This window comes from Mycosarcoma maydis, chromosome 19 (assembly GCF_000328475.2).
Source record: "Mycosarcoma maydis chromosome 19, whole genome shotgun sequence".
NCBI lineage: Eukaryota > Fungi > Basidiomycota > Ustilaginomycetes > Ustilaginales > Mycosarcoma > Mycosarcoma maydis.
In genome coordinates this window covers 303,597-327,043 of record NC_026496.1, presented here as the reverse complement: position 1 = coordinate 327,043, position 23,447 = coordinate 303,597, and the positions used below count along the sequence as shown (strand labels likewise).

The 23,447-nt window shown below is 53.6% G+C and overlaps 10 protein-coding genes across 10 annotated transcripts; 8 read left to right on the top strand and 2 right to left on the bottom strand.

Moving 5' to 3' along the window:
* Positions 1 to 108: 108 nt before the first annotated feature.
* Positions 109 to 1,845, top strand: UMAG_05362 (putative hydroxymethylglutaryl-CoA synthase; the record flags this gene model as incomplete). The annotated part of the gene is made up of 3 exons (XM_011393760.1): positions 109 to 168; positions 387 to 513; positions 644 to 1,845. 3 exons carry the CDS (start codon positions 109 to 111, stop codon positions 1,843 to 1,845), a joined length of 1,389 nt encoding a protein of 462 aa, XP_011392062.1.
* A 1,049-nt stretch (positions 1,846 to 2,894) lies between these two features.
* Positions 2,895 to 6,761, top strand: UMAG_05361 (uncharacterized protein; the record flags this gene model as incomplete). The annotated part of the gene is made up of 1 exon (XM_011393759.1): positions 2,895 to 6,761. One exon carries the CDS (start codon positions 2,895 to 2,897, stop codon positions 6,759 to 6,761), a length of 3,867 nt encoding a protein of 1,288 aa, XP_011392061.1.
* Positions 6,762 to 7,289: 528 nt separating this feature from the next.
* UMAG_10207 (uncharacterized protein) lies at positions 7,290 to 8,939 on the top strand (the record flags this gene model as incomplete). Its single annotated transcript, XM_011393829.1, has 1 exon — positions 7,290 to 8,939. The coding sequence occupies one exon, from the start codon at positions 7,290 to 7,292 to the stop codon at positions 8,937 to 8,939; it is 1,650 nt and encodes a 549-aa protein (XP_011392131.1).
* A 1,052-nt stretch (positions 8,940 to 9,991) lies between these two features.
* On the top strand, positions 9,992 to 12,853 carry UMAG_10206 (uncharacterized protein; the record flags this gene model as incomplete). Its single annotated transcript, XM_011393828.1, has 1 exon — positions 9,992 to 12,853. The coding sequence occupies one exon, from the start codon at positions 9,992 to 9,994 to the stop codon at positions 12,851 to 12,853; it is 2,862 nt and encodes a 953-aa protein (XP_011392130.1).
* Positions 12,854 to 14,174: 1,321 nt separating this feature from the next.
* On the top strand, positions 14,175 to 15,233 carry UMAG_10205 (uncharacterized protein; the record flags this gene model as incomplete). Its single annotated transcript, XM_011393827.1, has 1 exon — positions 14,175 to 15,233. The coding sequence occupies one exon, from the start codon at positions 14,175 to 14,177 to the stop codon at positions 15,231 to 15,233; it is 1,059 nt and encodes a 352-aa protein (XP_011392129.1).
* A 307-nt stretch (positions 15,234 to 15,540) lies between these two features.
* Positions 15,541 to 15,912, top strand: UMAG_12084 (uncharacterized protein; the record flags this gene model as incomplete). The annotated part of the gene is made up of 2 exons (XM_011393861.1): positions 15,541 to 15,547; positions 15,638 to 15,912. The coding sequence occupies 2 exons, from the start codon at positions 15,541 to 15,543 to the stop codon at positions 15,910 to 15,912; spliced, it is 282 nt and encodes a 93-aa protein (XP_011392163.1).
* Positions 15,913 to 15,929: 17 nt separating this feature from the next.
* UMAG_10204 (uncharacterized protein) lies at positions 15,930 to 16,718 on the top strand (the record flags this gene model as incomplete). Its single annotated transcript, XM_011393826.1, has 1 exon — positions 15,930 to 16,718. The coding sequence occupies one exon, from the start codon at positions 15,930 to 15,932 to the stop codon at positions 16,716 to 16,718; it is 789 nt and encodes a 262-aa protein (XP_011392128.1).
* Positions 16,719 to 17,178: 460 nt separating this feature from the next.
* UMAG_05358 (uncharacterized protein) lies at positions 17,179 to 18,109 on the bottom strand (the record flags this gene model as incomplete). The annotated part of the gene is made up of 2 exons (XM_011393758.1): positions 17,179 to 17,190; positions 17,315 to 18,109. The coding sequence occupies 2 exons, from the start codon at positions 18,107 to 18,109 to the stop codon at positions 17,179 to 17,181; spliced, it is 807 nt and encodes a 268-aa protein (XP_011392060.1).
* Positions 18,110 to 18,560: 451 nt separating this feature from the next.
* On the top strand, positions 18,561 to 20,378 carry UMAG_05357 (uncharacterized protein; the record flags this gene model as incomplete). The annotated part of the gene is made up of 2 exons (XM_011393757.1): positions 18,561 to 18,637; positions 18,734 to 20,378. The coding sequence occupies 2 exons, from the start codon at positions 18,561 to 18,563 to the stop codon at positions 20,376 to 20,378; spliced, it is 1,722 nt and encodes a 573-aa protein (XP_011392059.1).
* A 460-nt stretch (positions 20,379 to 20,838) lies between these two features.
* On the bottom strand, positions 20,839 to 22,881 carry UMAG_05356 (uncharacterized protein; the record flags this gene model as incomplete). Its single annotated transcript, XM_011393756.1, has 1 exon — positions 20,839 to 22,881. One exon carries the CDS (start codon positions 22,879 to 22,881, stop codon positions 20,839 to 20,841), a length of 2,043 nt encoding a protein of 680 aa, XP_011392058.1.
* Positions 22,882 to 23,447: the final 566 nt, after the last annotated feature.

The window sequence follows — 23,447 nt, the reverse complement described above, 5'->3', positions numbered from 1 at the left end:
TTGACGCTGGTTAGCCGATCCCTTTGATCACCACTCCGCATCATCTCCTCCCTCACCCCCTTGCACAGGCTTCTACACACTCCTTCACCATCCCATCAATTTTTCAGCATGTCGGCTCGTCCTCAGAACGTCGGAATCAAGGCCATCGAGATCTACTTTCCCCGAAGGGTGAGTGTCACTCCCGGAACCCACTGCTCCTCGTCCTGACTTTCCTCGAAGCTGCTGCAGCGACAACGACCAAGATATTGGCAAGCACATCGATGTCAGGCCGCAAAGCGTTTGCTGGCAAGATGCAGTTGTTCTTTCTGCTACTTGTCGATGATGTTGACCAAGTTATGTAATACTGACAAGCTTGCGATTCTCAACTCCACCTTCGCCGCCAACAGTGCATCTCGGAAGATGAGCTCGAGGACTTTGACGGTGTAGCCAAGGGCAAGTACACTATCGGCTTCGGCCAGAAGTACATGGCCTGTACCGACGACCGAGAGGATATCAATTCGTTTGCTCTATCTGGTAAGTCTGACCCACCCTTTGCGTCGCTTCCGATTGAATCGTCACCCGTTCTCCTGCTAACTCAACATTCTGTTTCTTGATTGACTTGCGCTGCTGCTGTGCGCCTTCTCGCTTCTGTGACCTATCACAGTCGTATCGGGCCTGCTCGAAAAGAACAACATTGACCCCCGTAGCATTGGCCGTCTCGATGTCGGTACCGAGACCATCATCGACAAGTCCAAGTCGGTCAAGACCGTCCTCATGGACCTCTTCGCCCCGTCTGGAAACATGAACATCGAGGGAATCGACAGCAAGAACGCCTGCTACGGCGGTACCGCCGCTCTCTTTAACGCCATCAATTGGGTCGAGAGCAGCTCGTGGGATGGCCGTGACGCCATTGTCGTTGCTGGTGACATTGCCATCTACGCCGAGGGTTCTGCACGACCTGTCGGTGGTGCTGGTTCGGTTGCCATGCTCATCGGTCCCGACGCTCCGCTCGTGTTCGAACCCGCCCACGGAACCCACATGAGCAACTACTGGGACTTTTACAAGCCCAACCTCTCGTCCGAATACCCCGAGGTTGACGGTCCCGAGACTATCCAGACATACCTTGGCTGCCTCGACAAAGCCTACGACGCCTATCGCCTGCGTGCTGCCAAGCTCAAGAGCGGTGCCGCCAACGGCCATTCGGATGCCTCGAGCCTTGCCTCCATCAAGGTAGACGACTTTGACTACACTCTCTTCCACAGCCCTTACTCGAAACTCGTTCAGAAGGGTTTCGGCCGTTTGCTTTACAACGACTTCTTCTCGGACCCCAAGAACGAGAAGTACGCCTCGATTCCTGCTAACTTTGCCGAGCTCGACCGCAAATCGACCATCACCAACAAGGACGTCGAGAAAGCCTTTGCCGCTTTCGGCAAGGAAGCTCAGCAGACCAAGCTCGAGCCCGGGATGAACACCGTGCGACGATGTGGCAACATGTACACTGCCTCGCTCTATGGCGGTCTTGTCTCATTGCTGTCCAACATCCCCTCGCAAGAGATCCAGGGCAAGCGCATCCTCCTTTACTCGTTCGGCTCTGGCGCTGCCGCATCTATGTTTGCCATCCGCATCAACGGCTCGACCGAGCAGATTGTCAAGGCTGTTGACCTCAAGAACCGTCTTGACAGCATGAAGGTTGTTCCTTGCCAGACCTACGTCGAGGCACTCAAGACCCGTGAGGCCACCCACAACGCCGTCAACCACAAGCCCGTCGGCCAGCTCGAGAACCTGTGGCCTGGTGCATACTACCTCGAGAACGTCGACCACATGTATCGCAGGACATACGGGCGCATTCCCACCAACGCCAACTAAGCGTCACAATTGCTCGTGGTCTCGGACGGTAGAAATTTGAAGGTTTCCCACTTTCAGCCTGCTGGCTCGCCTGTCTGATGGGAAGCAATGTTACGGCCCAAGACCGTTTTGGTTCGCATTCTGATCAGCTTGCATCTTCGACTCTGGCCACTCTTTTCATTCGATGTCGTTTCCAAATGCTCCGTCATACCGATTGCATTCATTCATCTATTGTACCTGGGGTTTGAGGAGCTGCTGTCTAGTTCTGACTCCATCTTTCACAAAATAATAAAAATCCATAAAAGCTACCCGAGAGAATGAATCTCTCTCGCTTCGGTCTGATCCTCTGCGGCAATGATCTGGCTCGCAAAGGTCGACGCGCGGCACTTCCGAAACGTGGCGAGGAAACCGCAAACCTTCTGAATGTTCTCACACGGAGCAACTCGCTGGAATCGGAAGTGTTCCGACGACCAGTTGCAAGCGAGACGTGGTCGTTTGCGTGGCGGATTACCTCGACCATAAGCAACCGAACAAGCTTCGTCGGAAGAGCCGACACACGATCAAACCATTCACATGTTGCATGTCGACCCGGTTCCATCTCAAAAGGGCACAGTTGAATGGCGCCCCAACCGTTCCTATCATCTCACCTCGATCCCTTATCGATTCAGACTAGCTGCAGTCTGTGCCAGAGACGAAAGGAGACAGTTACTCTGAATTATGGTCATGCTGCTCGCCATTCCAATCATCGCTGGACTGGCTCTTCATGTCGGAAGTGCCGAAGGCTCCTCGAGGGTATCTGAGACGGTCTCCCTTCTGTGTCAGCATGTCTTCACCGAAAAGGTTTGCACTGGACCCGAACGCTGTGCAGTAGTAAATGCTGGACAGGATATAAGAGGTAAGCTGGCGACAAGCGCTCTCCTCGCATGCCATCTCCTCCTTTCCCCCTTTTCGGTCACGAACACCCCCTTCAATCTCTTGCTAGAACCGAACTAAAGTCTGGCGATCTTATATATATCACCAAGGGCTCGTCCTCAACACCTCCCTTAACGATTGCCGTCTGATCTGTCACAATGCGGATCACACACGCTTTCATGGAAAGAGGTGGTCGATACCGTCGCTTACTGTCCATTGGTCTGGCCTGGGTCGCTCTCATTCTCGTCCTCTTCGTCCTCCTTACTGCATCCTTGTCCGCGGCCGTCCCGGTCTCTACAACGGCAGAGCGCACTGAAGGAACGGGCAATGAAGCCCAGTCGCACTTTGACGGAGAGGAGATCGATCATCGCAAACTGCTTCGCAAGCGACATGAGCAGATCTCCTCTGGCTCAGTGGCCACTGGCTTTGCCCATCCAACTCATCTCTACCGTCGCGACGCCGATGCTCTTCCACCTCCAGATAAGGCCTACAATATGTCCGTCACTCAAGGTATCATCAGTCCAGATGGCTTCGAGAGGCTCGGCTTTCTCATGAACGGCAACTTTCCAGCTGATCCCTTTGTCTGGGACGAAAATGACGACGTTGAGATCAACGTCATCAACAATGGTCCGGTCCCCTTTGCGATCCACTGGCATGGCATTCACCAGATCGGTTCCCCAGAGATGGACGGCGTACCTGGGCTATCTCAATGGAATATTTATCCGGGCGAGTCGTACACCTACCGTTTCAAACTGGTCAATCAGTATGGCGGATACTGGTACCACAGCCACGAGCGAGGCTACTATGCAGATGGCTTGCGAGGCACTATCTACATTCGACCCAAGCCAGGTCGCCAAAAACCTTGGAGCTACATTAGCACAGACCAGGATGACATCGAACAGATGGAGGCTGCTGAGCATGACTCTCAGATCATGTCGCTCTCCGACCACTGGCACATCAATCACACCGAGATGCTGCTGGTAGTGCACGAGACTGGTGTCCCTCCCGCTTGCTTTGATTCTCTTCATATCAACGGCAGAGGACGACAATACTGCGTCAACAATTGGTCCAAGGTGATTTCGCCAATTCAGGCTAGCTTGCTCAGGAACTTCAGTTCGACCAACCCGGAAGGCATCACTTCCAAAGGCTGCATCTCGCTCGTACCACCAAAAAGTGGCTACACGGTCAAGGGGACGCTCGATGAACGGTACGGCGGTGTCTGTCAGAACACCACTGCACCTTTGACTGTCTTCAGCGCTGCCAAAGCCATAAAGAAGGGCCGACGTTGGCTCAACCTACAGGTTGTGGACACCGCAACCAATTGGTACTATGGGATCAGCGTTGACTCGCATAAGATGTGGATTGTCGCTGTCGACGGTCACTATATCCAGCCTATGCAAGTAGACTGGGCGCAGATCACCATTGGCAGCCGACTCAGCGTGATGATTCAGCTTGACCCCGCTTTGGACGGCAACATGTTCCCCATCCGTCTCACGGGCGCTCGTGCACTGCAGCCTATCGAGGGACATGCTTTCCTTTCTTATATCGACGACGTCGATGGCACCTGGAATCCCGGGCAAGAGGAAGACTTCGGGTACCTGATGCGAACCTTGACAACCGCCCATGTGCCGATGAGCGGGTTCGTCTCTGACCCGTCGGTCGTCAAATGGAAACAGAACTTGAGTGTTCCCTTCGATCCCATCAACCAGGTTCCGCAGACATCCAACATGACATTGCATGCCGTGGCCTCTCAGAACAGCCTTAATGTGTGGCAGGTTGCGACCATGCCTCTCGACACTGCTCGCCTGGCAGACGACAGACCTATCCTCTTCAATGCCACCGATGGTAATGCCACATTGAACCAAATGACTCCGTACGCATCCATTCCCTTCGGCACTGTGGTGGATGTCATCATGGAGAACAATATCTACTCGATTGTTGGTGGGCCCAACAGCCCGCATCCCTTCCACATGCATTCGCGCCGCTTCTGGATCATTGGTAGTGGAGCAGGCCCCTTCCCTGCTGATACGGTTGCCGAAGCGCAAGGGCAAGGCATCTTGTTCAACCTTGAGACGCCTCCTCTGCGGGATGGCTTCGATATTGACTCCAATTCCTGGGTTGTTATCCGCTATGTCGCGGACCATGCGGCGGCCAATATCCTTCATTGTCACATCGACGATCACGCCATAGAGGGCATGGCAGCCGTGTTGCTCGAGGGTCTCGAGAAGATCCCAGCTGGCGGAAACTTTAGCGACACGATCAAGGCGCGACCTAGCAAGTGGGTTGAGACCAAGAACGACGAGCTTGGCCAGGTGCTGGAAGCGTCCTGGGCAACTGGCTCTGCAAATGCAAAGTACGTGGCTCCTGCGCCGACGGACACAGTGGACCCATGGGGTGATCCAAGGTCACTCGCTCAGAGCATTCAGCTGTACGCCAGCTCGAACAGTGTTCTCAAGGCGATCACCAGCTCGTTGGTGAGCGAGATGGGCGAGGTGAAGGCCACCGCGACGGGCGTTGTGACGGCGATCACAGCCACCGTATCGGACCATCTGACGACTTTTACGGGGGTTGCTGCCAGCTCAAGTGTGTTTGCGACGACGACAGCGAGTGTGACGCTGGCCACGGTGACAGAAAATGCTGTTGCTTCGGCGAGCTCAACTGCCATTGTCGCAACGGCAACAGAAAGTGCTTCTGCTTCCGTCGCCTCTGCTCAATCTCTGGCTGCAGTCGCATCGACGACCACTGCATTGACGTTGGCGGTGGAGACACTGACCTCGGTGCTTTCTGTCAGCGCTTCTCAGGTGATCAATACAGTCGTGTCGGCAACCGACACTTCGGCAGCGGCTGTTGCGACTAGCAACACTGTGACCTCAATCAACACTGCCCAGTCAACGCTGTTTGCTATTGCCTTCACGACAGAGGTGGTGACTGCCAGTGCAGCAGAGACTCCCACTGTGAAGTCATCCGTGGAGACCCCAGCTATTATCACCTCGTCTTCGACCGTCTATGTCACTGTGCTGGCTACTGTGGCGCCAACATTGTCTTTATCTTCGCTCGCTGCACAGTCTACAAAGAGCAGTTCAAGCGCGGCGATCAAGACAACGAATGCTTCGTCAACGCGCGTCAGTCTAGCATCACAGACCACAGTTGCTGCAGTCAGTACTGCTTCATTGGTGAGCCTCCTTCCATATACGACCTTGTATGCTACAGTGCCAGCGAGCACTGCTCTCTTCAGTACCGGCACTTCGACGCTCTTGAAGCTTGATGGCCAGACAGCAGCGGCGACGACCACGAAGACTGCAACCTCGCCTTCGCTCAGTACGCAGTCAGCTTCTAGAACTGATGCAGACTCTGGCATCGAAGACGATGACGTTGTTACGGAAGAGACAGACAACATTGGTGCGTCTGCGACTACATCTCTCTCTAGTCAATCTATGTCCAGCAGTGCAAGTTTGAGGGTTGCTTCGGCGAACTTGGTCTTGACCACTTCTGTGGTTGCAGCTGATTCGACTAGTACGGCGCAAGCTTCATCGACGGTCGTGATTGAGCGAGCCGGTACGACCACTATCGCATCTCTCAACAGGGCTGCATCGACACACGTATCCGCATCTACCACTTCAGCAAGGGCTGTATTGACCGAAGTGGCTACCACATCAGCGACTCAGACTCCCCACACTACCATCTCCGAGAGCCAAGCCTCGAGAGCTACTTCGCAATCCACCTCAACTGGATCCGAAGCTGCTTCTCCCACAGCCAACGCTGCCAACTACGGGACGCATTCTGCCGCCACCACCTTCCTCGCATACTCAACATCTGTTGAAACTTCTGAAGCCGCCTTGACGAGCTCAAGTGCAACTGTCAGCGAGGATGAGCCTGCTTATGATAACCCGGTTTTTCCGTCGTCCACTGGCGCTGTCAGCACCAGCACCACCACCGCTGCAACGAAGCCAACAAACTCCTTCACCAGCAGTGGCACTGGTAATGAGGGCGAGAGCGGCGGCTATGACACACAAGCGGACGGATGAAACCTCGTCCAATCAGGGAAATGAAGAGTGATTCCCGTTTGAGTGAAAGCGCACTGCCTCAGATGCATCGTGGCTCGATGTCCGCATCAGAACTAGAAGGGTTCCCTTCCCTCATTTGGCCAACTACATGTTTCTTCACGTGTATCATTGTCCCGTATCTCATTCCGGCAGCGAAAGAGGTTTTGTAGAAGCAAGCGTGTTGATGAGCGTCAAGGCTGGTGTGAAAGACAGAGCAGAGGATGGTGCACGATGGGTCTGACGAAAGAATAGCCGTTTTCACCTAGATTTTCTTATCTGTTCCACGCTCAGGCGAGCGGCTATTCGTGATTGAGATTCACAGTCGTGGGTGTCAGAAAAGTGGATCTGTGCGCGCACAGAGCCAAGTCATATGCGTGCTTACGGTATGGCAAATCACGATATCGTTATCACCGTCTCGTCAGTATCCTTCAGATCGATTTTTCGCTTGGAAAACGCTTGCAGCAAACTATCAAGCCGAACGGCCGGCACAGGAGCTGCATTACAACCATCATGGCGTCGTGGCAGCAAGTCTCCGAGGCCAAGCGAGCGCAGCGGGAGGCGCTCATTCCTGATGCGTACAAGGTTGCAGCTTCTTGGTTGCCCGCCATCAGCACCGATTCTGTTGTAGATTTTCCTCGTACCGCAGGTATACTTACAGAGCGCGAGATTGAGATTACAGAGACCGACGATGTTTCTGCTCTATTGGCAAAGCTTGCTAGTAGCGAATACACAGCCGTCGAGGTGCTGGAAGCTTTCATCAAAAGGACGTGTATCGCGCACCAGCTGGTCAACCCCGTAACTGAGATCCACTTCGAAGACGCTAGGAAGCTGGCAGCAGAGCTCGATACGGAGCTCAAAGCAACAGGCAAAGTGCGTGGCCCACTGCACGGTCTGCCGATAAGCGTCAAGGATCAATTCCAGATCAAGGGGTCGGACTCGACCATCGGCTACATTAGCTATGCCAACAAGCCTTCCACGTCGGACTCTGTGCTCGTCCAGATCCTCAAGAAAGCGGGAGCCGTGCCATTCGTCAAGACCAATCTGCCTCAGACGATCATGTACTCGGAAACGTCGAATAGTCTTTGGGGCACAACGCTGAACCCGCACAATCGGACGTTGCATCCGGGCGGATCCTCAGGTGGGGAGGGAGCATTGGTGGCTATCAAAGGGTCGCCCTTGGGGGTAGGTACAGATGTAGGTGGGTCAGTAAGGATTCCTGCGGCGCTATGTGGCGTGTTCGGACTTCGACCATGCTCTCACAGATTTCCGTACGAGGGGGTTGTCAACACGCTGCTTGGCCAAATCACGATTCCGTCGGTGATAGGTCCGCTCAGTCGATCACTATCGGGTGTCATCGAGTTTTCAAAGGCAGTGCTAGCTCAGCAGCCCTGGCTGTTGGATCCTCAGACGCCGTCAATGCCGTGGAACGAGGAGAGGTTCCAGCAGGCACGTACACAAAAGAAGCTCAACATTGGAGTCATGTGGCACGACGGGCACATCAAGCCTATGCCTCCTTACGAGCGGGCTATCAAAGAATTGCTCAGTAGTCTTGGAGACCACGATGCAATTGACTTTGAGCCATACAAGACCCAAGAAGCAATGAAGATTCTGGTCGAGGCGTTCTGCGCAGACGGAGGCAAGGATATCTCGGAATCCATCGCACCACTCAACGAACCGCTAGGACCATGCCTGTCAGGCATCGGTCAGACCGAGTACTCTGCTTTTGAAGTGTGGCAAGCGAACCGGCGCAAACTCGCATTCCAGAAAGAATATCTCGATCATTGGAACGCAACCTCGAAGCAAACAAAGGACGGTCGTCCCATCGATCTGCTCATAGTACCGGGAATGGCGTACACGGCTATCGCGCCAGGCAACGACATCTATGTAGCTTACACCGGTATCTTCAACCTGGTTGATTATCCGGCAGTGGTTTTGCCGATCACAAAGGTCGATCCCGCCATAGACGGGAAGCTCACGAGAGGCGGCGAATTCCTTTCTGACGATGACGAGAGATGGAGCCAGAAATGGGATGCTGAAAAGCTAGTAAATGCTCCTGTGAGCGTTCAGGTCGTTGGTAGGAGGTACGAGGAGGAAGCTGTGCTTGGGTACGCTGAGCAGCTGTGGGCAACCTTCACGGCTGCGTCTACCAAGGGTCAGTAAGGACGCATTCAGCAGTCAGAGTGTGTACGAACAATCACGAATCACGAATCACGAATCACGAATCACCAATCACGAATCATGAATCACGAATCGTGAATGCAGTGCTCGATCTCACATCCACAAATGCTGGCCACAGCCATCGGCTCACGGCTCGTGGTTCACAGGGGCCACCACGCACCGGTCACGGGTGCTTTTCTCACAACAGGTGAATTCGTGTTTTGAAGAAAAAGAATACGGAAAGTCACGTGATGTCGAGACACGCGAACTCGAACTGAGATTTTGAGTTTGGTGAGAGCGCGTGTGTTGATTTGTGTTTTTGCAGAAGTTGTGCAGGTGGAAGCCGATGCGAGAAGGAGCTCAGACTCAAACTGACGCAGCGGGACGGTCCAATGGACACAGAGGTGAGCAAGCCTTTGCAATTCTGCGTATCAATGACAGAGCGCGGGCGGCGGAAGTCATCGGCACACTGATGGTGACAAAGGGCGAGAGCGATGAAGCCAAGAGAGCGAGGATAAGCAGGAAATTAGCGAGAGAATCCGATTCACGATTGAGAGTACAGGAGAGCGACGGAGAGAGAGAGAGAGAGAGAGAGTATGCGAGCTTGGGCGAGATTCCACTTTGCATCTTTCAATCACACTTATGGTCGCTCTCACATACAGCGCCGTCTCTCCACCCTCACGTCTCTGTGCTCGGGTTTTGCGTAGGGTCGATTGTAAGAGCCTTTGCTCGATATCATCCTTCTGCTCCGTTGTCACTGATTGCTGCTGAAGTCTGCCTACCACATTCTTTCCCGACTTCTGAACCTCTGCTCAATCTCATTCAACCCCAACGCTACCCAGTCTCGACATTACATCAACGAAGGGCAGTAGCAGCCGTTGTTTCAAGCGACCTCAAACAGATAGCACACAGCCGGAGCGAGGAGACATGCATCCAACTCAGTATCTCTAAGCATACAGCCCACAGTTTTCACAAACCCTCGCAGCAACAAGCTATTCTCACCGCCACCATTGGTACATCTTTCAACATCGTGCTGGGCTTCACAAGGATTCAAGATGACCGCCGTCTCTCGATATGCGGATCTGCCGCCGTCCACGCCTGCTCTTCGACGCTCGTTGAGGCATGGCGCTTCTGTTCCAAATCAAACTCCGAGCGACAGAGCCAACGCAACCATTAGCGATAGCCCGCTACCGCCAGCACCCGTTAGTCACTTTCTGGGAGAGGACGAATCGGAATCGGAAGCACCGGCGCCGTTGACCAGTACAACATCATATGCTCACAGTAACATCAACACAGCGCATCCACGTGCTAGATCATACCGCATCTCAGCCGAGGCGCAACGAGAAACACATTCGGATCCGTACGATGACTCACCAGGAACAGGCCGTCGAGCAGTTCCTATGGCATCGACTCAACGAGACGAACTTCAACATCTCAGGGCCTCCAGCGTCTTTCGCGAAGTACAGACACAGGAATCGCTAAGCCGATCTTCACCGTTTGCTTCCTCAGCACCCTTTCAACACGATGAGGTGCACTCTAAGAGCTCGCCACCGCTTCGTTCAGCAAAGGCAGCTCTTCATGCAGCTGCTTCGCCTCTCTATGATGGTGCCGAGCTGAGGCTTAGTACAGCTTTGTCTAATCGTAGACGCAGCAACGAAAAGCCCAACGAGGAAGAGGAGAAAAAGGTCCGATATGCTCCGATCGAGGAACGTGCTTCTGCCAAGCGCGACACTCCTGACGATGCGGTATCCCGAGCTGCTGCTTCCACTGCTGCTGCATCTTCCAACGTACAGATATCAACGGGCTACCGTACACCTGCAATGGCCGGCCGTGCTCTTCGATCGAATGCTACTTCGGCTGCTCCAACCACAGCTCAACGCAGTGCCGCACGCAGCCTTCGCACTCTCACGCGATCATCCAATCGTCACCCACCGGCGAGGCGAGTGGTGCGGCGATATTCGGACGATGAAGACGACGATCTGGAAGAAGAGGGCGGTGCCCATGCAAATGACAAAGAAGCCCAAAGTAACAGCCCGGAACGGGATCACGAGCGCCTTTCCCGTCACAACCAAGACGGCAGCTCTAATTCTGGCTCTGGATCGGGATCTGGCTACGGATCCGGTCCCGGTGCGGTACCTGGCGCCGCTGAGGCCATTGAACGGCCAGACAAACGATTCTTGCCTTACGGCTATGATGCGGAGAAGGAGAAGATCAGAGCAGAGATGATGGAAAGGGCATCGCTGGTGCGATCGCCTGGTCCGGTAGCCAGCCGGTCTCGTGATGACGCCAGCCCCGAAGCACAAGATCAAGATTACGACATGCAACCACCGCCGCCACCTCGTAGAAACGAAGCCCATCCGTTTGCACGAAGAGCAGCATTGGAACAAGCCAATGGCTCCATCCATCCGACTAGAGGGCAAGCCGAAGCCATTCACAACTTCCTCGCTTCCAACATTGCTGCACCAGTCGACCCTATGGCGCATCGACGAATGGTTGCACCATCTGCTAACGATCTTCGAGCCAGTCAACGAGCTGCAGCGAACCACGAAGGTGTGCTCAAGTCGTCGACGCCCATGGCGTCTACGTCGGCGGCAGCGACACAGGTTACGCATGAAAATGAAAACGAACCTGCAGAAGAGGAGGCTTGCCGTCTGTACTCCGAGATTCGACACGAGGCCATCTGGGCAGAGACGACACGGCAGATGCAAAAGCCGCTCAGCCAGCAGGAACGCTTCATGAAGGAGATTGCTGGATCAACACGATGCGTCAAGTTGCCTGGCTTCAAGTTCCGCAGAAAGCAGTTAACCAAAGGCGGCTTTTCGACCGTGCACGTTCTACGAGGTCCCGCATGCGAAAAGGTGCGCAATCCGGAAACGCAGACAATCGACGAAATGGCAGTTCCTGAAGAGCAGCAGGCCTTTTTTGCGCTCAAGCAGGTCGACCTTAAACAAATCGAGAGCGAGCAGGACAAGCTCGACCTCATCGCCGAAGCCAACCTATTGCGAACGCTGTCAGATCTTCAAGGGAGCGAAATGTACCTGCTGCGCTACTTTGGACATCATGTCACTGTCGACAAGAACGGAGTACCTGACAAGCTGCGCATTCTCATCGAGCTCGGCGAAGGCGATTTCGGCACGCTCCTCGCCCAGCAAGCGCCGTTGCCGCGCGAGGCCATCGCACACTACTTCCGCGAGATGCTCGAGGCGGTGCATTTCATCCACGAAGCCAACCTGGTTCACGCCGACTTGAAGCCAGCCAACTTCTTGATGGTCGACAACCGCATCAAACTGATCGATTTTGGTATTTCGAAAAAAATTCCTAAGGGTACAGTGCATATTTCGCGGGACAACATCATCGGCACGCCCAACTACATGGCGCCGGAAGCGATCAAGATTGCACGGGCCAAAGGTAGACGCGTGTATAAGGCGGGTAAGCCAAGCGATGTGTGGTCGTTGGGATGTATTCTGTATCAGATGATCTGGGGTAGGCCACCGTTTGATCGTGTTCCGGCGAACAGGAAGTTGGAGGCGATCGTGGATGCGAATCACGAGATTATTTGGAATCGGTTCAGAGATCCAAGGTATCCGGACAGGATGGAGGTCGATGACGAGCTTTTGGATTGCGTCCAGTCTGCGTTGAGATATGGCTCGGAGGAGAGAGCAACGATTCCGCAGCTGCTCAGACATCCGTTTTTGCGCAAGTATGCAGGCGAGGGCGAGATGATGGAAGAGGAGGAAGGAGAGGTGGTGGATCTGAACGAGGAGGTGACCATCTCGAGGAAGACCCTGAGAAGCCTAGTGGCTAGGATCAGGTCGTTGGCATTGCAGCAGGAGCTGACCGAGGAGAATGTTGTCGAGAGGGCGGACCTGCTGTTTTTGAACTTGCAGCAGGCGCAACAACAGCATGAACAACAGTAGCAATGACATCGGCCAGACGCCATCGCACATTCAACGACGCCGTCAAGGACCATCACATGCACCAAAGCTCATCACACATACATACCCTGCAAAGTTATTCCTGGGCGATCTGCCCGCTGTATCAGCAAGGCAACTTTCTCTGCCCAGGAGCATGGCTTTTGACTTTGATCTTTTGTCTTCATATAACTTACACACATATACACACCATTGGTTTTTGTTGCATCTGTTCATCCATTCGTGGTTCATTTACCTTCTCTCGTTCCAGCCAATCCAGGTTCCGTTGTCCTTGCAAACAGCTCTCGTTCATCAACTTCGAGTAGTAGTCGTGAATTCTCATGTCCTTCGTTTCAGCGGAACGTAGAAGTTTGCAGGTGCCAAGCACAAAGATTGCCTGCATGCTGCGCAACAAGCACGAAGCGTGAAGCCACGAGTGGACGGTACATGGCGAGGTGGCGGAGATTTTCAAGTCAAGAGTGTTTGACTAGAGCTTATAACATTTTGGGTTTGGAAACACGAGGCGGCGAGCCATGGTCCAAATTGGAATTCCAGGGTCGACTCGAAGGCGAGAGACGCTCAGCGAAGGAATCACGAATTACAGCCGCTGAGTTAGCTGGAAAGGGCCACGTCTATCTTTCTCCTCCGCTTGAAAGCGAGCAGTTCAGCTGCCAAGACACAAAGGCATAAAGCGTGAGGAAGAGGCCGCTGTGTGTATGTTTGGTGTCTCATTCACGATTTCAGCTTCGCTCATCCCAACACCGACGCACTTCCACACACATCCCCAGCCAAAAGACATCAAACAACATTCACGATTCACGATTCACGATTCACCGTGCTCGATTCACGATTCGATTCGGTTGCCGTAACATTGATATAACACCTCCCTGCTCGTGCTCCTCCCTTTCCCTCCATCTGCCCTTCTCCTACATCACGCAGACCCTTGCAGTACGATCCTAGAAGCCTTGTTCCTTCGTCTATAGTGTAAGTGTGCATCTCCCATACACTACGGTTCGCCTCGTAACGCTTGTTCTTCTTTTCCGGAACCCAACTCGAGCTCGCCACTTCCTGTGCTTCGCCACAGCGGACACTTTATAATAGGATGAACACAACCTTTTCACTTTCACAAAATACATGTTAGACTGCTTAGCCAAAAGCATGCAGACACGAAGCATTCTGATACACCCAAGCTCGACGTTCCGGAACGAGAAGAAGCCGCATCTCCCCCATTGCAGAACCCACGAGTCGAAGCTAACCTGATACGTTCTCGTACTCTTTGACCTACCACAGATCCGCCTCTTCCTCACTGCCATCTCATACATATAACATGTCGCAACAAACACCACTAGCATACGCCGTCGCACAGTGGCTCCAGCAGTCGTCGACTAGCGTCCCCGCCGATCAGAAGGCCAAGTTGCAACAAGCCGCGAAGAGTGTTTCGGAGGCCTTCGGCGTAGACACGTCATCCGCAGAGCAGCAGGCACAGTACGGATCTGGTCCCGGTCTCCAGGCCATCTTTGACATCTTCCTCAAGACACAAGCCAAGATGGGTGCTGCGCCTGCACCCGCTGCTGCTTCCTCCTCTTCTACTGCACCCGCTGCTGCTGCAGCGACGCCGTCCGACGAGGACCTCGCCAAGGCAGAGCAGCTCAAGGCCGAGGGCAACAAGGCCATGTCTGCCAAGGACTACGGCGCTGCCATCGAGGCTTACGGAAAGGCCATCGAGCTCAATCCCAACTCACCCGTCTACTTTTCCAACCGTGCTGCTGCCTTTAGCCAAATCGGCCAGCACGACTCGGCCATAGATGATGCCAAGCAGGCTTCCAAGATCGATCCCAAATTTGGCAAGGCGTACAGCCGACTCGGTCACGCACTCTTCAGCTCGGGCCGCTACCAAGAAGCTGTCGAGGCATACCAGAAGGGTGTCGAGGTGGACCCTAGCAACGAAGTTCTCAAGAAAGGTCTTGCTGCATCCAAGGAACAACTCTCTTCTTCATCCTCTTCCAATGCCAACGACGCCACCGCTTCTCGAGGCGCCGCAGACGCCGTTTCCGCGCCCTCGGCAGGCGCTGATGCCGGTGCTGGCGCCGGTGGCTTCCCCAACTTTGGCGGCGGCGCCGGTGGCATGCCCGATCTGGCGGCCATGATGAACAACCCCATGATTGCTCAGATGGCTCAGAACCTCATGTCGAATCCGGACAGCTTGGCGAGTCTGATGAACAATCCCATGCTGCGTCAGGCTGCCGAGAGGTTTGGCAGCGGTGGCGGTATGCCTGACATGAGCTCGATGATGAACGACCCTGCATTGAGGGATATGGCCAGGAACTTCATGGGCGGTGCTGGCAGGGGCGCTGGCGGAAACGGTGGTAACAACATGTATGGTTAACTTCTATAATATGGTGCGGGATTTGAATTATGATATCCACGTTCTTGGCAGTTGGACTGTCTAGTGTTGAGAACAGCACATGTTGCACAGGCGTGTGTATATTGGTTATGTCCAGGTTGCAGAAACGGAATCGTGAATGGTATCTAACGTGTAAGACAGGGTCGATGTGGGTGGTTCGGAGATGTCCGTGTGGAAAAGGTTGTGGAGGCGCTTAGCAGTATTTGGACGTCGTTCCTTCTTGATCTCGCCTTGTATTCCAACTGTTTCTTGCGTTTGCCTTATCAACACCACGTCCCTCAGTCGCATCATGTCAAGTGAGTTTTCGCCTTTTCTCTATTGAGCACATACTACTCTATCCTTCACGTCCGTGGTAACTCTCTTTCTGACGCTGTCTACATTTTCAGACGGGACGCCATCTGTGCGCGTGCTATACTTTGCCTCGGCGCGCACAACCATCGGCCACTCGAGCGAGACCATCTCTCTGCCCACCACTCCGTTTCCTCTCGCATCACTCATCACTCTTATCGCCAACAAGTACTCATCACGAGGAGCGGAAGCGGTACTACGAACCTGTCGCTGGTCGGTCGATAATACGCTGATCGAAATCGACGAACTGATCGAGTGGACGCTACACGGACGAGAAGAGGTTGCTGCTATCCCGCCGGTCTCTGGTGGCTGAGCTACCTCTCTAGAAAGATGCCCACCTCGCCCAGTCGAGAGGTAGCAGTGGATGCGACGAAAGTCGAGTTGGTCAGCAAACCTTTGCTCGCTAGCGCTGCGCTGAACAAGTTCTCAGGCTATCACTTCAACCCTTCATCCAGTGGTGTTGATTCCAACCTTCTGATTCTGCTTCACGGATTAGGGGACAACGATTCAGGCTTTTTCAATTTAGGTCAGAACCTGCAGAAGACCTTACCTCAGACTGCAATACTAACCTTACAAGCGCCGCTGAAAGTCCCCTTTTTGGAGGGCGATCATTGGATGTGGTATCCTGCATTCGATCAGTTCGCCGAACTGTTGACCAAGCCGAACCCGACAGTAACAGTGGCTAGTGTAGTGGCTCTGCTCGACCATCTGGTCGGGAAATGTGGATGGAGTGCTGGTTCAATCCACATTTTTGGATTCGGACAAGGTGCAACGCTAGCACTTGAAGTTCTAATCTCTTGGTCAAAATCTCACTCTCAACCGTTGGGGAGCATAGTTTCAATTCACGGCTCGTTCATTTCCCACCCCACGATCTCTTCATCATCAACACCAGTGCTACATATCTACAGATCCGCTCGGGAGATTCCCCTCGACTCGACGAGATGGTCGTCCCACAGAAAATCGACTTCGGCACTAACACTGCATCGACTGCGAGGAAACGAGGAGGACGAATCCATGCTGAAAGGTTCCGAGTGGGATAGTGTCATGTCCTTTTGGAGCAAGTTCTTCAGGAATAGGATCAAGTGGGAGCTAGAAGGGAAGGTGGTGCCGATCGGTTAAGAATGGTACAGCCTACAAGTGTCGAGTTTAAGCACAAGGACGTTGACGTTGCCCATTGCCATGACTGTTTTTGCGGTTGCAGTTCCGTCTGATGCCTTCATTGAGGAACGGGCGTTTTTCGCGCTGGAGTCAACTACAGACACTAAGTTTCGACGAGGAAATCGTGCCGTCTGAGTAGGCTGGAGGGACGACAATGACGAATGGTGAGAAAACTCACGGCTCTTGTTGCACAGTCAAATGACGGAAGAGAATCGTGAACGTAACACTCAACACAACTCTGGTGCGTGTCCAAGAATGCGCGTGACTTCGCGAGATAGTTTCCATTTGCAGATTCAGATCCTCGCGGGCTTCATCATGGGATGCACAGAGACATCGCATTGTGCGGGCCAAAGGGACAGGTTGCAAGAAGAGACAGTGAAAATAGTCGCTTCGTCACAGGCAGTTTGTGTCGTCCCCTGCTTCAGGCGTGTAACTGAATCGTTGTCAAGGCAGATAATCGTTGTACGGTGAGCATTCAGTAGAGCCAATCGCGGCTTTTTCGCCCATTGACCAAAATGGTGGGCGAAACGGTCGTATGAAGAGGAGTCGAGACTTACCAAAGGCGCAACAACCGAGTACCACTCTCCTACGGTTCGAAAGAATGGGTCGTCTCCTTTATCTATGGGACCGTCTGGACCCCATATGGTGAGGTGGTTCGATTGCACTTGGGCGATGGGATGAATGTGTACTGTTGGTCCGGGGATCTGGGCTTTATTGTCGACGAGTTGCTGCGATGGCCCAATAGTCTCTGATGGTGGCGAAGCGTCGTGCATCGACTCTGTCGCTTCATTCGTATCCTCCCAGTCGTCATCAGAGGCAGCGGAGTCGCTATGTTGGTCTTGCTCATCATCGTCATCACTGTCCATGGAGAACTTTTGCAGAACCGGAGCAGGCTGTTTAGCTATCCTTCTCCGTTTGTTAGCTCTTGCCCTTTCCTTCTGCCTTTCTGCATCCCCTGCTTCTCTTGTCTGCCTTTGATCCAAAATCGAACCATCACCCGTGCTCGCACCATTTGCATCAGTGTCAATAGATCCAACAGACACAGCCTGCGACACTTGCACGACCTTTGCTACGAAGCCAGCCGGAAGCGGCAACGGTGTCGACTGAATCGCTCGTCCTCTGAATGCTGAGATGAAGCTGTCGCTTTCTTCACCCTTCACAGCACTGGCACAAGTAGAAGCGTCAGTTGAAGTCTTAGGAGCAGCTCGGTGCACGAGAAACGAATCGATGGGTGCGGGCCCATCGTAAGCAATGCTAAACGGCATAAGGTTGGCACTGCATTCTGGTAGCGCCTCGTCGTCGAAGGAGATGTCGATGGGCGGCGGGAATAGATGTATCGCCGAGTCGGTCATCATCGTCGCAAAAAATTAGCCAGTCTTGAATGTTAGCTGTGAAAGATTGTTGATGAAGTTTCACCTGAGATCAAGATCCTTGACTTGCAACTGACATTGGAAGCAGTCAGCCGCTTCGCTAGCTTCGAGACCAACACTTCTTTGGATGGCTCTCGCAACGCGTGGAACGGGGACGCGCGTGTCTGATGGTGTAAATTGACTTTCTTCATTCGTGCGAAAGACATTTATCTATAAGATCTGAGAATTGAGATGTTCAGAGAATCGGGCTGTGAAAACAGAAGATTCGCGATTGAGAAGAAACTTTTTTATTTTTTTATTTCGGCGGTTGTGCTGGTGCTGGAGCCACAGCTTTCGACAACACCTGAGCCATAAGCCGTGAAAACTTGGTGCGCTGTCACTTCAGTATTTGCATCCCTTCCTCGTCATCACCAACCTGGAAAACATTCACAAGATGACGGAATCAGCAGGAGCCGTGATCGGCATCAACTTTGGCCACTCGTATTCTTCGATTGCTTGCATCAACCAACAGTAAGTTCTTTCTTTGCGTTTCAAGTTCGTTCTCGTTTCGATGAGTAGCACGCATTGACGCTGTGATCATCCGCTTTCCTATCGTAACATCCACAGCGGTCGCGCCGACGTTATCGCTAACGAAGACGGTGAACGTCAGCTTGCCACTCGCATTGCGTTCAACGGTGATCAAGTCTACCTCGCCAACCAGGCTACGCCTCAACTGGTTCGCAATGCTCCCAACGTGATTGACAACTTTGTCAACCTGCTCGGACGACCTTTCTCCTCGCTTTCCGAGAGCGAAAAGAAGCGCGCTTCCGCTGCTGTCATCGACGTCAACGGCACCGCTGGTTTTAAGGTCGAGATCGATGGTCAGGAGACGACGCTCAGCGTGCACGATGTTGCCGTTCGTTTCTTGCGCAGTCTGTTCTTGACCGCCAAGGACTTCTTGTCCGGTGTACCTATCGCAGGTGCCGTTCTGAGCGTGCCTCAGTGGTTCCCTGAAGCGCAAATTGCTGCTTTGAAAAAAGCTGCTGAGGAGGCAGGTCTCATTGTACTCCAAGTGATTCCTGCTTCTGCTGCTGCTCTTGCTGCTTACGGTCTCACTGCCCCCGCTGGCCCTGGTCAGCTGCCAGCTCACCCTGATGGTGTCGACTCCGCTCCTTACCCTGTCGCCAAGGCGCTCGACCGCAACGTCGTCGTTGTCGACATGGGCGGATCTTCCACCGACATCACCGTGTTTTCCGCTCGTTCGGGTCTCTACACCAACCTAGCCTACCTTCACGACGCCACCGTTGGTGGAACCACCCTTGATTCGGCCCTCGTCGCTTTCTTCGCCAAGGAGTTCACCAAGAAGACCAAAATCACCATCGCCGAAACTGACAAGCGCGCATGGGCCAAGCTTCGCAACGAAGCCGAGTTCACTAAGCGTGCCCTTTCGGCTTCGAACTCGGCCACATGCTCGGTCGAGTCTCTTGCTGAGGGTGTTGATTTCACCGGAAGTGTCAACAGGATGCGATTCGACATGCTTGCCGGCGCAGCTTTCGGTAAAGTAGTGAGCGGTGTGGAGAAGGCGCTGGCGGAAGCAGGGTTGGAAGCTTGCCAGGTGGACGAGGTGGTGCTGGCTGGTGGAAGCGCCCGACTGAGCGGATTGGCTGACCGTCTGGCCGGGTTGTTCGGAGATGCCGAGGAGGGCGGTGCCCCTATCACGGCATCGATCGATGCTGATCAAGTTATCGCCAGGGGGTGTGCTATTCAAGCTCAGGTGATCGCTGCTGCGCCCGAGGGTTCTAAGGAGTCCGCCTACATCCACGCTGTCCCCGCAACTCCGGTCGCTTCTGTCGCCGAGCTGAAAGTGCAAACCACCTCGGCACCGTTGGGTTTGATTCTCGCCGACAAGTTCGTCACGCTCGTTCCTGCCTTCACGCCATACCCTATCCGCCGCTCTTACCGATTTCCGGTCGCATCCGGCGCATCCAGCGTCGCGTTTACCTTGGACGAAGGAATCGACTCGGTGCACGTCGAAACCATTCAGCCCGACGCCGATGATCTCGACGAAGAAGACGATGAACCGCTCGAGCCGGAACAGGTCAAGACCGCCATCACAAAGCCCGCCGGTAAAAACATCGCCCTCTTCACCGTTCCTACACCCAACAAGGGTCAGAGCAAGGTCGAGTTGGAACTCACCTTGACCGCGCCGGGAAGTCTGATCGTAGAGGCCAAGGAGGTTGGGTCGAATCAAGGGGTCAAGTTGGCTCTTTAGAGGCGGCAAGCGCTCTCTTTGTTTTAATAGACCATTGCGACAATCGAAGCTATTTGACTGCCTAGCCAAGGATGTTACAGACCGGTGATGTGCACATGCGATCAAAGTGTGCGTGGTAATTTGAGAGAGCTTGGCGCGGTCCGCGCATGCAAGAGGGGTTCAGCGCGCAATCGTGAATATCCTCGCGTGTCGATGAGCGAAAGCTATCAAGTCGGAAGGCTTACGGCGAAGAGGTAGCAGACGTGAGGTTGGCAACCCACCGAGTCATCTGCTCTCGACTATGATCGAAGAGTCTCAACCGACAACACACGCGCTACCGGCTTGCAAGAACGTTGTTCAAAACGTCGCGACTTGATTAATGACAACCATATAATGTGAATCAAACATCAAACGAGTGGCCGTGGGCACGTGGCACATGGCCGTTGGCGGTAGTCACGAGTAGAGAACATGCTAAGGTAAGTTAAGCATGCAAAATATTATTCCACCACCTGGAACTGCCTTTGGCATATGCTTGCACCCGATGCTGACCCTCCAGCACCGAAGCCTCTGACGAAAACCGTCCGCGATTTGTCGTCGATGAAGAAGGCGATCTCGTGTGTACTCCACCCGACCTGGCGGCAGCGGCGTGAGATTCTTTTCTTAACTTTTTCAACTGGCTCGAGGTAAGATTAAGCGCTACAGCGGGTTCAAAGTTGTCCTCTGGATCAGAATGAAGGTGGATCGAGGCGCAGGGTATGTCTAGACCAGAGTAGACTTGTGGACCCGTGCGAAGTGGACGGCGGGTAGAGTGACGAAAGTGTGAGGCCGTGTTGTGAAACGGTTGATCTCGAACGTGCTTTTCGTCTTGATCATCGACTTTGGAGGTCGGAGTGCCAACAACAGATTGAGGGGCGGCAAGCGAAGCAGGTGCAGGGGGGCAGGCAAATGGATCGCGTAACGCCGTCGAGGAGATACTTCTCACCGTCATCGCTGGTGAAGTTTGCCCTTGGTTCGCACGGATGCATTGCTGATGACGAGTTTTATCGAACTTCTTCGCACCTCTTCTTGGAACCAGGGAGGTAAATACACACCCATCGGATGCGGAAGAACTTTCGGATGAGGAGGACCATGTTCGAGTTCGCTCCCTCAGCATGTCCGCTTCCATCTTGACCGTAGATTGTAGTGATACGGTGGTGTGTGGAACAGCCGAAGTTTCTCGGAGCGAAGCGACGGATTGGACAGCTCGCAGTGGACGTTCAGGTCGTTTGATTTGGGTTGCTACGGCTTCGGCCGAGTGATGGCGTTGATGCGTTGTCCATCCAGCGTCGACAAAGGTTGATGCATGTGTTTTGATCGCAGTGAATGCGGTGCGCGAGTCTTCGAACGACGAAGCGTGTCGCCATGGCTTCGAAGTTCTTCCTTTTGCGCTGTGTGCTTGAATCTTTGATTGAGACCAAGAGACGCTTGTTGGGGTGGGTGTAGCGAGGAATTCCATTGCAGCTGAGGAGGGAGGCGTCATACGCGAGTCTTCATGCTGGTGACGCAGAATTGGCAGTAGAGTGTCACCGAAGGTTCCCCTCCGTTCACCGCTCAGTTCAGAATCAACTGTGTCGTTTGCAACGGCAAGCGAGGCTGAACTGTGCAGTCGGCTTCCAGAGGAAGAGCAGGAAGAGGTGGGACTGGTAGCTGTGTCGAGTTGAAGCCCATCAGAGGTGTTGTTGATAAACGGTATTGTGAGGGATCGCGGTTTGTGCGTGCGAGTAGTTCGGCTGAAAGTGTCAGAGGGAGCAGTGGTGCCGAAAGCCTGGTCGAGCGTCTCTCGGTCGAATTTACGACGGCTCAGTGGAAGTCGTGAGATTCGAATGCGATCCTCGTGCCACTCTTCCTGCGCAGCATCATCGGTGGCTTCACAATAGCTGTTCCTCGGACTCCAAGTTAATCCATCGGTTTGACCGCGTGTGAAAAGGGCTGTATGGAACCAGTTGCCTTCTTGCTCGCCTTTGAGACTTAAGGCCACACGATCATCGACCTTGACTCCCTTCGCCGCCACCGCACTGTTGCACCTCTTTCTCCTTGTAACCCTCTCCTCTCCGCTAGTCGCATTATTCTCCAATCCGACCATGTCGAAGTTTCCGAACAGCCCACCACTCAAACCGGCGCCCAAACTGGCCCTCCTATCCTCACGCAATGGCGAGTTCAACGTCAAACATGTCGCTGCACTGCTCCTCCTCCTAGTACCCGTAGGCGAATTAGGACTGCTCAGTGAACCAGTGGCCAACAGATGTTGCCATTCATCTTTTTCAATCCAATCGAAGTAGACCTGACCATCGGATTCACGTACGCGCAAACGTTGTTCTCGCTTTTGGGCAGAGGTGGTGCCAAAGAATCGTTCGAGCTCTTCTTTAGTTTGATAACGGATAGGACGGAAGTTGTTGTAGCGGGGAGCAGATGTGATGATGGTGTTTGAAGTAGACGGCGAGTGGGTAACGGAGGTGGATGAAGGTTGACGTGTGGTGACGGCCATTTCCGGCTCGGTGTCAGAGAAGAGGGATAGACTGGGCACAATCGAGAAAACTGACACGATGGATGCGCGGAAGGGCAGGTGTGGGTGAATGCTAGCATCCACTTTATACACCTCCGAAAACAAGCTATCCGGAACAAAGCGAGGTACACCAAAGAGGAGAAGGAAGGAAAGAGTGGTACCCTTTGTGCTACTTTTTGACAGCTCTGCACCACGCCGTTGTCCTCTGCATGCACTCCTTTTCAATAAACGCTCAACCTCTACTCCATGTCTTCGTATGAACAAGAGACCCACACTAGCGTTTGGCGCACGCACAAAGTCATTTGGCTTCATGTACAGACAGGCTTTGCCTCTCTCCTACTTCCGGCTCCCCACTGGCGAAAAACCATCTCATCTCTCCTCACAGCAGCAAGAAAATACGCTCCCGGCTAAGCGTGCGCCGCTTTAACCTTCTCTTTCGCGCAGGGATCCAAGACCTTTATTTAACAGGGTCGCTTTGTTCGCCGTTGTGGTTCGGCGCAGTTCATGTCTTGAGACAGCCAGTTTGTTTTGCATGCAGCACTTTTTGG